Genomic DNA, 13,751 nt, shown 5'->3' with positions numbered 1-13,751 from the left:
AAAACCAAATTTTTCCTAGGGAAAGAATTTGGTTGTCCATTTCTGTTGCTTCGGTATTTTCAGCACTATGGTGGAAAGTTACGGGTTGTGTTCAGGTAAGTGTGCGATTGAGTGTGGATTAGGTTAGTTAGGGTTAGGGTGCGGGTTAGGTATGTGTGCGATTATGTGGATGTGAGGGTTAGGGTGCAGGTCAGGTAAGTGTGCGATTGTGAGGATGTGAGGGTTAGGGCGGGGTAGGTGAGTTAGGGTTAGGGCGCGGGTGAGTGTGCGATAGTGACGGACCTTAGGGTTAGGGTTTGGGTTAAGGTAAGTGGATAGTTAGTGGTGTGTGTATAGTTTAGTGTAGGGTTAGGTGTAAGATTTTAGGTGTATGTGTGTGGATTGCTGTTTGTTTGGTGTGCTTGTGTTGTGTGTATGTGTTTTGGAACAGCGAATTTTTTCCCTAGGAAAAAATTCGCTGTTCTGTATGTTCGTTGTTTTCAGCTTTTGCTGAATACAGTTTGACATTTAAACATTCGGTGTGTACATCTTTCGATATTCTAATATAGACCCGAATATTAAAACCCTGTGTACAGACTTCAAATCGTATGTTAAAATTGAATCCTACATTTCTCAAGGATTCACTTTAAATAAAGGCACAAAGCAAGGGTGTCCCTTGTCCCCTGTACTATTTGCATTATCTGTTGAACCCTTAGCTAATAGTGTAAGAAGCAATAAAAAAAATGATAGACTCTCAGTTAACAGAGTTGTCAACTTAAAATACAGCTTTTTGTAGATATTTTTTCTAACTATAGGAGATTTAAATTATTCAATTGAAGAAAAACATGAAATTGAAAAGTTTCAAGAAGTATCACTGCTAAAATTTAATAATAATAAAATAATACAACTGAAACTAGTGTTAAATTGATTACTAGATGGTAAGTTTAAATATAAATATAATTGAGAAAGAAAAGAACTAAAATATTTAGGAATACAAATTTATCAAGATGTGAGTAAGATTATTAGTAATTTTGAAAAAATAAGTGTTACTTCTTATTAAAAATGGAATGAATGTTAAATCTTTTGAGGATAGGGTACTAATTAAAATGATTACATTACCCAATATTATACATATATATTGCATTTAGTAGCTTTAATACCGAACAAAAAATTTTAAAGGAAATAGAAAACATGTTAGCTTCATTCTTATGGTATCCTAAAAAGCTGATAATTTCTTATAGAAGTCATATAAGATTATGGAAGTATGATGGTCTTAGCTTCCCAGATGAAAAATCTTATACTACTGCTGCAAATTTTAATTCTCTTATACTTTGGATAGACTCAACTTACACTAGTCAGTGAAAAAAAAACAAACATTCAGCAACAGATTATACTAAATTCTTGTAAGTTTATTAAATATGATACATTAGAAATATGTAACAATCCTTTCGTGCGGTTAACAAAATTTACCTTAGAAGGAAATTCATTTCAGTCTTTAGACTCTGCATATATGAAATAGTCTTAAAACATGTACAAAATATGTTTTTGAAACTCATTAATATCAAAATGGAAATTTATGTGCTTTCCCATTACATGTACCTCAAGATTTAAGGAAACTCAGAACAATGTTAAAATGAATTTACTGAAAAATAATAGTTTAGTATTGTGGTCTGATTGCTTTTAAAAAGGAAAAGCTGAATCACCAGAATACTTAATGAAAGTCACCAGAATATTTAATGAAAGAATATAAGTTGGATGATTCTGGTAACCAGTTAATATTATCCATTAGAAATTAAATTAATTTGTAGATAATATGCATGAAGAGGAACAGAACACTACTCCCCCATTATATGAATATATGAATACTATCATCAAAGATAGATTTGCCTAAAAAGGAAGCTCATCCAAGTTATACAAGTTAAATTGTAAATGATTTTGATACAAAATTCTGGAACTTTTTAGATAGTAGTGTAGTGAGTGACTCAGTAGATGGTTAGAATAAAACCTTTTCTTAAATCAGTTAGTCAAACTTCTTTAAGTTTGTATTGGAAAGTTTTTATGTGAAAATATATACATAGAATGTTACTCCCTGTAAAAATCTCATTAAGTTTAGTAAAATAATCTCAGTTTGTTGGAGATGTAGTAAAGATGTAAAAGCTGATTGGACACACATGTTTATAGACTGTGAACAATTAAATGTATATTGGGAAGAGATAAATATGTATTGTAAGATTTATTCCATTGATAATATTTCTGCTGCAACAAGTTAGTCATCATTGCATAGCTTTTCTAATTCAGCAAGCCTGATTTGGTTTTTAAATCTAAGGCTTCCTTTGGGGCCTCCATCCTCAAAGGATTCTTTTATACCACCACCCAGGAGTTTAAGTTACTGAGAATTCTGATACAACAGTCAGATGGGATCTGCAGAATGAAAAGAATGTGGATATTAATGTCAGTAGTGCAACAGGCAGCACTCGCAACTTTAGGGCAGAAAGATGTGGGTTCTATTCCCACACCAGTTAGATTGATTGCTTAAGGGAGTACTGCACTCCTAAGTGTGTGCCATCCTTGGTAAACCGAGGTTCCATCTGGCTGAGTTGGTGGTAGATAAGGTGGATGTAAAAGATTCCTCAGCACCTGTCAAAAAGAGTGGAGGAAATGCCTCAATGCCCTGGCCAAATTTCCCCTAGTAGCATAAATACCACCTTGGGTCTCCCCCAAAGAAGAGGCTGCTAGCCTAATGGGTCAACAAAGGATAAATAAATGAATAAAATTATGTACTTAACACTGAATCCTTTCATTTCCATCCATCTGAAACAACATCCCTCCCCAACATCCCCTCTACCGTCTGCTGTTTGAGGATTCTGAAGGAATGGTATTATGTCCTAGTTCTTTAGGCAACAAACTGAGTTTAGAGAGGACAGATGCATTCCATGAAGAAAAGGTTTGGGGTGCTGGAGGTTAGAACACTAGTGAGGCCAGTGTAAATCTGACAGGTGGCTGAAAGACCCAACGCTCTTAGCAGATTGATGGGAATGAAAAGATTCAGTGTTCTGGAAAATTCATAACTTCCATTTTTAAATATATGCATGTGCACATGCTTAAACATACACATATGTATGCCTTTACTTGGTAATGATAGCATGATATTTAAAATGGATTCTTATACTTTGCCTTAGGTACTGCTGCACTTGAAGAAGATGCCCAGATATTAAAAGTAATTGAGGCTTATTGCACAAGTGCCAAAACACGTCAGACTCTTAATTCAAGTAAGTGAGCCTTCTGTTTTGTTCACTTGTATTATTGATACTAATATTTTTTGTTACAAAGGAATCTAGTAGGAAAATGTGAAGTAGGATATAGAAAATTTTTATTAATTTAAAACCATTGCCAAAAGTTAGATAAAGTGTCACTTTGTATTACATGCTGTGGTAGATAAGCCTAAACACGTTTGTACTTCTTGTTTGATCTTTTTCTGCCATTTACCTCAGCAGCTCTCTGTAGAAGTAAGCAGATAAAGAGGGATCAGGCAGATCACTATGGATTTTTTTATTTTTTTTCTGTGTATGATATCTTCTCTTTAGTCAGAGTGAATTCTGAAGGCTCAAACTAGAAAATGTAGTTCTGTTTGCTGTTCTTCTACTTGAATGTTATAAATAGAATTACTAACAGCTGAGAAGCATTTGACAAGTGTGGTTACAATCCTCAGTGATATAGCTGCTTTTGATATTCTGTATGAGCTTGATGCCAGATTAACAACTGTTTTACTGCATGGTAGTAGTCTTGGTCATTGTGTAATAGGAGTGTATTCATCTGTTAGGATTTGTTAAGTGCTAATCAGATATTAGGCAGCTTGAAAGAATGCATTAAAGTGAAAAAAATGACTGTACTGCTGCAAGTAGTAAAGGAATTTCTTGAAAGCCACCCACTTATTCTGGGTAAAACATCCCAAATTCTGGTACGTGTTGTCCTTTTGCACATGAAAATTATGACTAAAGAAACAGGCTTTGCTTTTGATCCTTTGCCATTGAGAAGTTCCTAAACCGTGTAATTGCTCATATCATGCTTTCCTTAATGTGTGAGTGTCTGTATATAATGTGTATGTTTCTCATTCTGACTGTGACTGCTCTTAGTATGTATGTATTTATGTGGTCTATTGTTGTAGTGATGTACAGTGTCTGATGGCCAGAAACTTGTAAAAGGGAATTGCAGTTAAACATTTAATGTGTTTTACCTTTTTTCAATAATTTGGAGATATGTAAAGGTCTGAATGATGGTGTGCATTTTGTCATTATAATTGTGTTGTCAGTAGCACAGCTCATGAATGACTGCAAGGGCATAGCCAACCATCATTTTAATGCCATCCATTTGTTAACCAGGTAGACCCACTGGATACGCGGTCTCTCCTTTTCAGGAGTGACGTGGGAATAATGTCTGGTTAAGTAACTTGCTCAAGTTCACACAGTAGACAAATAAGGGTTGAAGAAATCAAACCCTTACTATAGGAACTGCCGCTCACAGCCTTAATCCTCTGTGCCAGCTACCAGACAAACTATTATATCAGCAGAATCTGAATACTTTACTATAATGCAAAAGTCACGAAACAAGCATCCTTCTGTAACAATGATGTGTCTGTGTACAACTGTGTGAATTTGAGCCCTTAACCTTCCTCAGTTACACTGTGAAAAGCACTTCATTTACAGGCTAAGCTATGAAAGTGAAACCATATACAGATAGCAAATAGATTTTAAAATAATTTATTTTGGAGTGAGATACAGTTGTGTATTTCATTATTATATTTTTAATTTCCTTTTTTTTCTAAAGTACCTGGTTGCGTTTGAGTGGATAGTTTACTTAAGCCTATTATTTTGATTGAATTTTTTTCAGTACTGTATAGATATATATAGAAATATATACAATTATCTGTGGTAGTGGGAACTACATTCTGTAATTTATTAAGTCAGTGTACAGTTCCAAAAATCCTGACTTTGCCCCTCTGATGCAGTCATATGTACTAAATGCTCTTTCCATGCAAGAGAGACAGTAAGTTGCTTTTATGAGTTATGTAGCAGTTGTACCTATGAGCCATACATTAGTTTCCATTTTGTAGCTTTTTAGTCTGATTTATTTTTAGTGTTGCTGTTTTAAGTTTACGTTTCATTATCTTCCTTCGGGTCCCCAATTTCCCCAGCTCCCCAGTATCAGCCAGCCATGTCAAAATTTCTTTCTTCCCATTTTTGGCATCATAAGATGGAGGGGTGACAGCCAGGGACATTGTTCATAATCATGTAAAAGGTTGGGTTTTTCTTTTTAATACTTTTCAACAACCCTTCAGATGTTATTTGGTAGACGTGGCTACACTAAGTTGCTTCTGAACAAACTTCTGTATGTGCATGGTAATCAGCTGGAGTATTCACTCTCCTTGGCCAGGCTTGGATGGCCAAGACTGTGTTTATTGGGGAGCAGTACTGGACTTTCCATATGAGCCTTTTATGTGGCAGGACTTAACCACTTTCCTCCCTTTCTGTAGGTGAGCTGACCTCGGCAGCTCAGTGCAGTTCCTTTCTGATTGTCTTCTGCAGTGTCTGACCAAGAATAAGAATGAAGTTTCAGTCAAGACTTCATCTATCTGTCCCACAGAGTCATCTGTTGCTGTTTGAGTTCTGACTGCTGACTTCTGAAATCCTTTTGATAGTGCAGCTGATCTCCATTTGATTCCTTATTCCAGTATGGTGAGAATCATTGTAAAGATTACATTATGACAGTAAAAAAGACTCCTTTATGTTAAGGTGTACTTTGTGTTGCCATTTTCACTTATGTTTTTAATTGCGTATGGTTGTGTACTGCAACCTGTACCATTGTAATTTCATAGAGTGTTAAATCACAAGACTTCAGAAATGTTCACAGCCATACTTTGAGAGTCTGTGCACTGTAACCTGCTCTCAGATTGCACATCATTGGAGCTAGTGAATCCCTTCCATGAAATCTGTTGATTAAATAGGGACTCAACAAAGTATGCAGTTACGCTTTGTATTATTTTCATTTAGCCCTATAACTCGTATCTCTTTATCCATAGTCCTTATATTTTGTGGATGCTTCTTCTACTACTTTTCTTCTTGGTTTACTGGTGGTTTCTAATGTGTGATTCTGTATTTCATTGGTTAATTAGTTAGTTTGATTGCCAAGCCCTATGACTTGCTGACCTTCAGAAAGATTAATTGCTGTAACTTCATGTTTACATTGTGATTCTCATTTTTGTATCTTTTTTTTAATAAACCATCACCTTTTTATGTAGTATCAAGATTATTTGTGAAGGAAATTAACTCTGACTTATTATGATTGTAAGAGGTAATTTCTCCATAATTTGGAAGACACTGTGTAATGTATCATTCTGTTGTCATCTCCCCAGTGATGTGTTCCAAGCATAGTTTTTCAGGTGGGAACCAGGTCATGCATTGCTTTTATAAGACTAAGCAGAGGTCACCTCAGTGTCATGTCAAGAACCATATTCTAATGACAGTTCCTAAAACACTTATTATTTATTTTTTTATTTAACATTTGTTAACCGTGAAAGCCCGACTTGGAATGAAGCCAATTTTCAGCAGAGGCCCAGGGAGAAGTGCTCCAGATGCATGTCTTTGTGACATGGCAGGAAACCAGAGCACCCAGAGGAAACTCACACAAACACAGGAAGGACATGCAGACTCGGTTCAGAAGGCACTCCAGACGAGAATTGAACTGGAGGACCTCTTGCTGTGAGGCGACAACGCTACTGCTGCACCACTACACCGTCTGTGGCATTCTGACATTTTTCAGGTATTCCAACCCAGTGAGTTTTCTAGTAAGCAATTAATATGCCTTTTCAAGTTGTTTTTTGTGGCTTGTTTGAAGGCTACAGAATGCTGTTCTGTACTAGATAATAGGTCTTTTCTGTACGTTATAAAGTGGTACATTAATCCCTTAATTGGACTGTGGTATACAGAGTTGATGCACTTTGGTCACATTTTAAATTGTCATTTGCCTTTGTCCTTAGATTTTTAATATGTCATTTTTATGATTAGTCCGGTTATTTAGTAATCATATGTTTATTGACATTGAAGATGAGGTCATAACTGATAGACATGATATTTATTTTTGTTCTCAGTCTTGAAAAGATTTTATTGCAGTAGTTGTTGCACAGACTTCAGTCGTCAGTATGCTTGGGTTATCTAGAGTCTGTTTTGTAGGTGAAAAAAATAGTCTGAAAAGAAGTGGCTTTGGTAAAGAGCCCTTTATGGTAACCCCCTGAACCACCATAACTTGTTGCATCCTGTTGCTTATCCAGTGTTTTCTTCTTGAACTGCATAAAAGTTAGCAGTAAATGCATTTCATTTGTCAGTTGTTTGCTTATGGGAGAATAATGTTGAATGATTTGGTAAGGTCAGGATGAGTAACATGCATCTGTCATGTTCTGTGCTTACCTCTTCAAAGAATGCCGTACGATTCAAACGGCAGGTTCATCTCTTAATATTGCATTATCTTAACAGAAGCTGGCTGGCCCCCTGTGTCATTTCTGATGATTTGTAATTATGACTTTCTGCATGAACATAAGGAGTTCAGACATCCGCCATATAGGTCTAAAATTCAGGAACTTCATAGCTTATAAAAGCAATTTTAGTATAAAGTTCATAGAACCACAGCATCATAGGAACTGCAAACAAGTTATGTCCAAAGACCATATGAGCCTTACCAGTGTTAACCTTCATGATGTACCTTGTGCCTCTGGAAGGGCAAAGCAGGTCAGGCTGTGAATGCACATCTGGTTGTCAGGGATTATCTTGAAGAGTGCAGTGGTGTCACTGTTTACATGGAAAGATAGCCTGTTCCAGAAGTGGTGTAAATGTTAGGTAATTTATATACATGTTTCTCAGGCATGTTTCATGTATATGTTGGTGGAGATTTAAATCCTTTGTTTGTTCTGGGTGGTGTCTACTTTTTGGAGGTGCAAGAGATCGGGGAGAGTTAGGATCACAGTGGCACAGAATTCAAAACCTAAATCTCCATCAAGAGTCTATAGGAGAGCAAGTGTAGGAACAAAGTTTCAGGCCTGCTTTAGTAACCAAGGGTATTTAGACCAATAATCATTTTAGTTGAGAACCACTGGGGCCTCTTTAGCTGTGTAATATGTCTGGATAGGTATGTGCTAAAAGTGGCATTGTAGTCTATAATAGGTCTAATTAGAGCTGAGTACAGAAGGGTGATAACTTATTTTGCTTGGATGAGATGTATTTAGATAATCAGTTGTACTAGATAGAGGGATTTCTTGCCAACTGATGCAATCTGGTTATCAAAAAAGAGGTTGTCAACCATGGTGCCAAGATCCCTGACTGCCGCGGCACTTTGCAGTGGATTATTGGCTGGACTGCAAGATGTAGACAAGAGTTGTTTTATCGTGTGTGACAATACTGCACTTCTTTTTGTATTTAATTTTAGCACTTTTTCAATACACATCTTTTTAGGATATTTTTTAAAAGCATAGTAGTAGAATTGCTTTACAATTTTATGTGATTAATTTTATGATTCTACCATTTTTTTGTTGTTGAATTTACTTATATATGTTTTCCTAGTATATACACTTGAGTGCAGAAATTACTAGTATGATACAAATCATTGACTGTATTCAGAGCAGTTTTATTTGCGTCATTGGAGGCAGTATTCCAGATGCTTTTCATATGTGTGCCATTTATTGCATCATTTCAGTTGGTATAGTCTAGAAAGGATGTTTTATTTATTATTGATATAGCAGGGTTATTTTGCTGTTGGAATAGACAGTGGTGTAGCTAGCTGTTCTGGTGCCCCCAAATCTAAGATGAGAAGCAAAAAGGAAAAAAATTATCCTTTTTTCCACAGAGAACTAAGCACTTCAGTTCTAATAAAAAAAGTTCTTCTTTCCTTTTAAACTGTAGCAAACTGCATACTATATTTGTATCAAAAAGCTTGCAACAGTTTAAGCCACAAACAGAGGACAAAAACACTTCAGTTCTCTAAAAAAAAAAAACAAATAAAACTTTCTTTTTTAAACTATAGCAAACTGCTTGCTGCAATATAACAAGCAGCTACTATAGTTTATGCCACACACTGTGCTAAGCATTTCATTTCTGACCCCAAATGAAATACCAGCATTTGAATACTGGTAATGCACTGCACTGAAAACCTTTTGGCATCTCCTGATTGCACACCCATCCCCCCCCCCCCGTATTTTGTTTTCTTTGCACCTTTTATCCCCTTTGCACCACTGTAGCTACACTACTGAGAATAGAGGTCATAGTTTTGTGATGTAAGTTAGTGACAGATGGTATAACTTGGTTTTGCCATAGGAAAGTCCTAGGCTTGTTTGAAGACATTGCCACACTTAGTTGGATATTGTATTTGCTATGAGTTTTGATTAGCATAGTTGACTAATACTTGGCATATTTGTTTGATGTTGAGTTTAGGCAGATAAGTGGGTAATTAAAATCTCCAGAAAGATTATATTTTCATTGATTTTACATCCTGTAGTGCCAGCCAAGAAAATCTTTGTGATGTGTGTAGGGCACAGATGATATAATGTAGGCTATAGTAGTCAGAACCTATAATGATTACTGTGTGAACATATTTTAGTTGTAGCCTATTTTTTATTGCTATCTTTTTAAAACAAATATTGAGAACCTGTCACTTACTTCATGAGATCTGAACCAGTGAAAGAAGGTATCTCCTGGAATTTCTAATGTCCATTTTGTATTTTTAAATTCTATAGATGCCAAAGGAGGCACCCAGAAATATATTTCTTTAAGTGAGTTTTTTTTTCTTATTTATCTTTATCCTTTTCCTGCTCTTCCTCTGAGCTCTTCCCTTTTCTTGTTCTTCACCTTTTGCTTTGGACTTTTCTACTTTTCCATAAAAAAATAGCTTTTAATCATTTTGTAGTATTTTTTCTTGTTATTAGATATTGTAGTGTCTGGTAGTGTACAGCAGCTTTTACCGTAGCTGACACTTTTTCTCTACATGCTTTTCTTGTATCTTGCTTCCTTTTCCCTCCAGGATACTAAACAAATTGTCAGAATTTAAAAAGTGTGTGGCCTGTGCCCACGTTACCAAATTCTGATGCACATGATAAATGTGTGTATTGTCTGGACCCTTCACATTTGGACACTTCCTAATCAAATGTGTGAAGCCTTTGGCCAGTAGGCTATTGTCGAGAGATGAAACAAATTAATCTTGAAAGGGCTTTTCCCACCCTCTGCAGAAGAGAGCGCTCCTTCAATTTCTTCAAAGCTTTCCTGTTCTCCTTCAGAGAATCCGCTGCAAAGACTAAGGAGAAAAACAAAGAAAAAGAGATCAAAATTCTTAAGGAAGAGGCCTCTGACTCTTGTATCTTCTTCTGATCCAGTCTCTACAATCACTAAACCTTTGGAACCAGTGCTTTTCTCAGATCCAATACTTAACAGATCCAACAGTCCTCTGAGATTCTCACAGGAGCTAGTTTCTGCTATGCTCCTTTCACCAATTTTGCAGGAGAAATAGTGTCATTATTCCAGACACACCTCTGCTGCTTCATCCTTCTGGTCGGCCAGATTTCCCAGGAGCCTTACTGAAGCAGACATGGGCAAGACAATGATGAGATTTCTTCTGTCCCAGATTCAGTTGGGGGTCATCGTGACTCCGGCCACCACTGGGGCCGAGGGAATGCTTTCTTACCCACATTCGGTAGTTGCTCCTTCTCAAATCCACCCTTAGATCCGACTTCCACCCATGCAGGTCTGCATCAGAGCCTAGGCTTTGTTCTTCCTCGACATAGATGAGTTCTCTGATTTGGTTGGCTGTGGCCACTTTGGAGCTGTTGGAGTCTTCGGGCCAAATGGTAGACATCTGCACGGACAGGGTAGGTTCAGAACCGAGGTCTTTGGTGACTTTCCTCCTTCTCAAAGCCTCAGCGTTACATCAGTTCTGATGTCAGTCTCAGATCCATCCCATGTAGTGTCCCAGGTTGAGCCTCTGTTTGGGGAGGGGACTTTGGCAGGAGTACTTGGATCCCCAGACCGATATCAAGCTCAGCTTTTGAGAGAGTACTCTCTCATTCCACAGAGAAGACTGCCCACTTTAAGTTTAGATAACATTCCTCCCCCAAAGTATCTCCTAATATCCGTAAATATTGTACTTGTCCTGTCGGGACAGCCAGTAACCAAATGTCTTGCAAAGGCTGTTGTGGAGAGATTACCTTGGTTTCTGAGTCCTCCCCAGAGCTTCCCACTGAAGAGGTGCACAGGAAGCATACATGCAAAAAAGAGATGTCTGGATTCCCCTCATAAGTCTGTCACCACTGATACTGGCTTTGATGAAGGAGAAGTTTCCCCCAGATCCCCCCTTTGAGGACATTTCATTTGGAAAAATCCTTGAACTGCTTAAACATCCATTTTCTCTAGAAGAGTCACTTTTTAGCAAGGCTTTTGGTTCTGGCCCATCAACATCTTGAGTAGTTCCCCCCATGGATGAGATGATAGACCCTATCTCTACATGGGAGTGGAAGGTGCTGGACACAGCTGAACTCATCCCTAAGAAACAAGATAAGTTCTTGATCACTCTGAAGGATCACACCCATTGGAGAAAGGGTCTAGCCATGGATTCCATGGTAATGGCAGCAGCCACCAAAAAGGAACTAGCAGATTCTGTCCATCCAGATGATCATGCATTGGACAGATTTGGGAAATGAGTCTGCACCTCATCTGCCTTCTCAGTGATGTCATTAAATTATTTGGCATGTTACACATTTTCTGAGGGATTTGACCTAAGAAATCTCCAAATCTTTCCCAGGCGACCATGCTTCCAGATCAAATGAAGTCCATTGATGCACAGCCAGCCACCCTTCCGTCTTGTTCAGTAGCTCTATTTGCTTTATCGCCTGTGCCACTGAGGGTGCATTTTGAGCAGCTGTCACAGGCATATCCATCAAGAGACATGCTTGGATGAGGCTCTGTGACTTTACAGAACATTTTAAGTCATCCTTTGTGAATGCCTCTTATGACGAATCAACACTTTTTGGCCTAAATTGAAAGGCAATAGATAGAAGTGAAAAAGAAGGTAAATCCCATACTGATGTAGAGATTAAATTTTCCACCCCTTTAAGGACCTTTTCCAGGAATCAAAAAGGAGGCAAATAATTTAGTTCTGCAAATCCCAAGGTTTTTCACCTGACATTTTTGCAGACAGAGTCCCCAGAGGCAGAGGGCGGAACTGTTATAATGGACGTTGCCCTTGTGGCAGAGGTGGTCTGCAGAACCAAGACTACAGAGATCCTTTTTCTGAGGAACCTTTTCAGTGCATATGAACGCTTGCCTGACAGCTGCACTCTGGAGGCAGTCGGGGGAACTCATCTCTGCGATCAGTAACAAGGAACTTCATCACTCAAGACAAATCAGTGCAGACGATAATAACCATAGGCTACTTCATTACCTTCTCACCTCGCCCCCTTTAGCCCAAAAAGACTTGCCGATGTTGCCACCCTCTCAAAGAGTAGCATCTGTTTCAAAAATAAGGAAGCTTCTTAGCAATTGAGTTATCCAAGAGATCCCTCCAAACCAGAGAGTATCCAGAATTTACTCAAGGTTCTTTTTAGTGCCAAAAAAAAAAAAGAGGAGAGGGGATCCAAGACCAATTCTGGACCTGAGTTACTCAAACAAATTTGTAAGAAAAAACAAAATTCTGGATGATCACGGTACAGTCCATTCTCCCGCTTCTGCAAGAGAATGACTGGATGTGCTTGATAGAAAGTCAGGATGCATACCACCACATAAAGATGAGCAGACTCCAGGAAGTACCTTCGCTTCCAGCTGTGACCCAGTCATTTTCACTTCAGAGCTCCACCCGTTGGTCTCACTACAGCCCCTGGGTTTCAGCAAATGAGTGGTGGTAGTTGCAGCTCACCTCCAACTGCAGGGATTCCAGGTGTTCCTTTACTTGGACAACTGGCTTATCACCTTCTGTACCAGGTATCTACTCATCCAAGCCAGGGAATCCTTGCTCAGTCTGTGTTCAGACTTGAGTATTACAGTGAATCTAACAAAGTCCAAACCTCACCCAACTTAGTCTTTAGAGTTCGTAAGAACTATGTTGGACACAAAGCTCCAAATTGCAAATCTTCCCCAAGCAAGGATCATATTCATTCTTCACCAAGCTGTAACCATTTTGTCGTCAGAAGCCACCAGCAAGAGGAATTTTTCTGTCTTTTAGGTTCCATGACCGCTTTAGTCACCCTAGCTCCCTTGGCCAGGTACTGCCTGGTTTCTACTGTGAACTGTTGCCTTCCAGTGGTTGATAAGACAGCAATCCGTGTCTTTCTAAGTATCTTTAATGAAGATTTGCAAAACACATATCTAGTGGTGGTTGGAATCTCCAAATGTTTTACAAGGGCATCCTTTCAGCTTTCTCTCTCACCAAGCCATGGTGGCCACGGATGCTTTCCACTTGGGGAGGGCGGAGCATTGGTTGGGAAAGATTTATTTATGTATTTTATTTCACACTTGTTGATCGGGTTAGACAGACTGAGCTAAGTAGCCCTTTTTCAGAGGAGGCCCAGGGAGAAAAGCTCCACAGTTTTACAATTTTAGTGTTAACAGTGTCAGCAGGTTACAATTTATACATACAATGGAATACATTGTATCAGAAAAATAATAGTGGAAAAAACATAAGTATACATAAGAGCAATTATTTGATACAAACATTTTCAACAAACAGTGAAAAGAATTCATAGTGTAAGT

The 13,751-nt window shown here is 38.0% G+C and overlaps 1 protein-coding gene across 4 annotated transcripts in view; it reads left to right on the top strand.

Moving 5' to 3' along the window:
- Positions 1 to 13,751, top strand: part of ARHGEF7 (Rho guanine nucleotide exchange factor 7) — a 2,881,265-nt gene that overhangs the window by 2,502,595 nt on the left and 364,919 nt on the right. For all 4 annotated transcript variants that reach the window (XM_044072654.1, XM_044072651.1, XM_044072652.1 and 1 more), the window contains one exon: positions 3,159 to 3,248. In XM_044072654.1, coding sequence (XP_043928589.1) covers positions 3,159 to 3,248 — 90 coding nt within the window. The remainder of the gene's footprint in view (positions 1 to 3,158; positions 3,249 to 13,751) is intronic.

This window comes from Protopterus annectens, chromosome 5.part0 (genome assembly GCF_019279795.1).
Source record: "Protopterus annectens isolate FY-2018-M chromosome 5.part0, PAN1.0, whole genome shotgun sequence".
Classification (NCBI taxonomy): domain Eukaryota; kingdom Metazoa; phylum Chordata; order Ceratodontiformes; family Protopteridae; genus Protopterus; species Protopterus annectens.
This window is presented reverse-complemented; position numbering and strand designations above follow the sequence as displayed.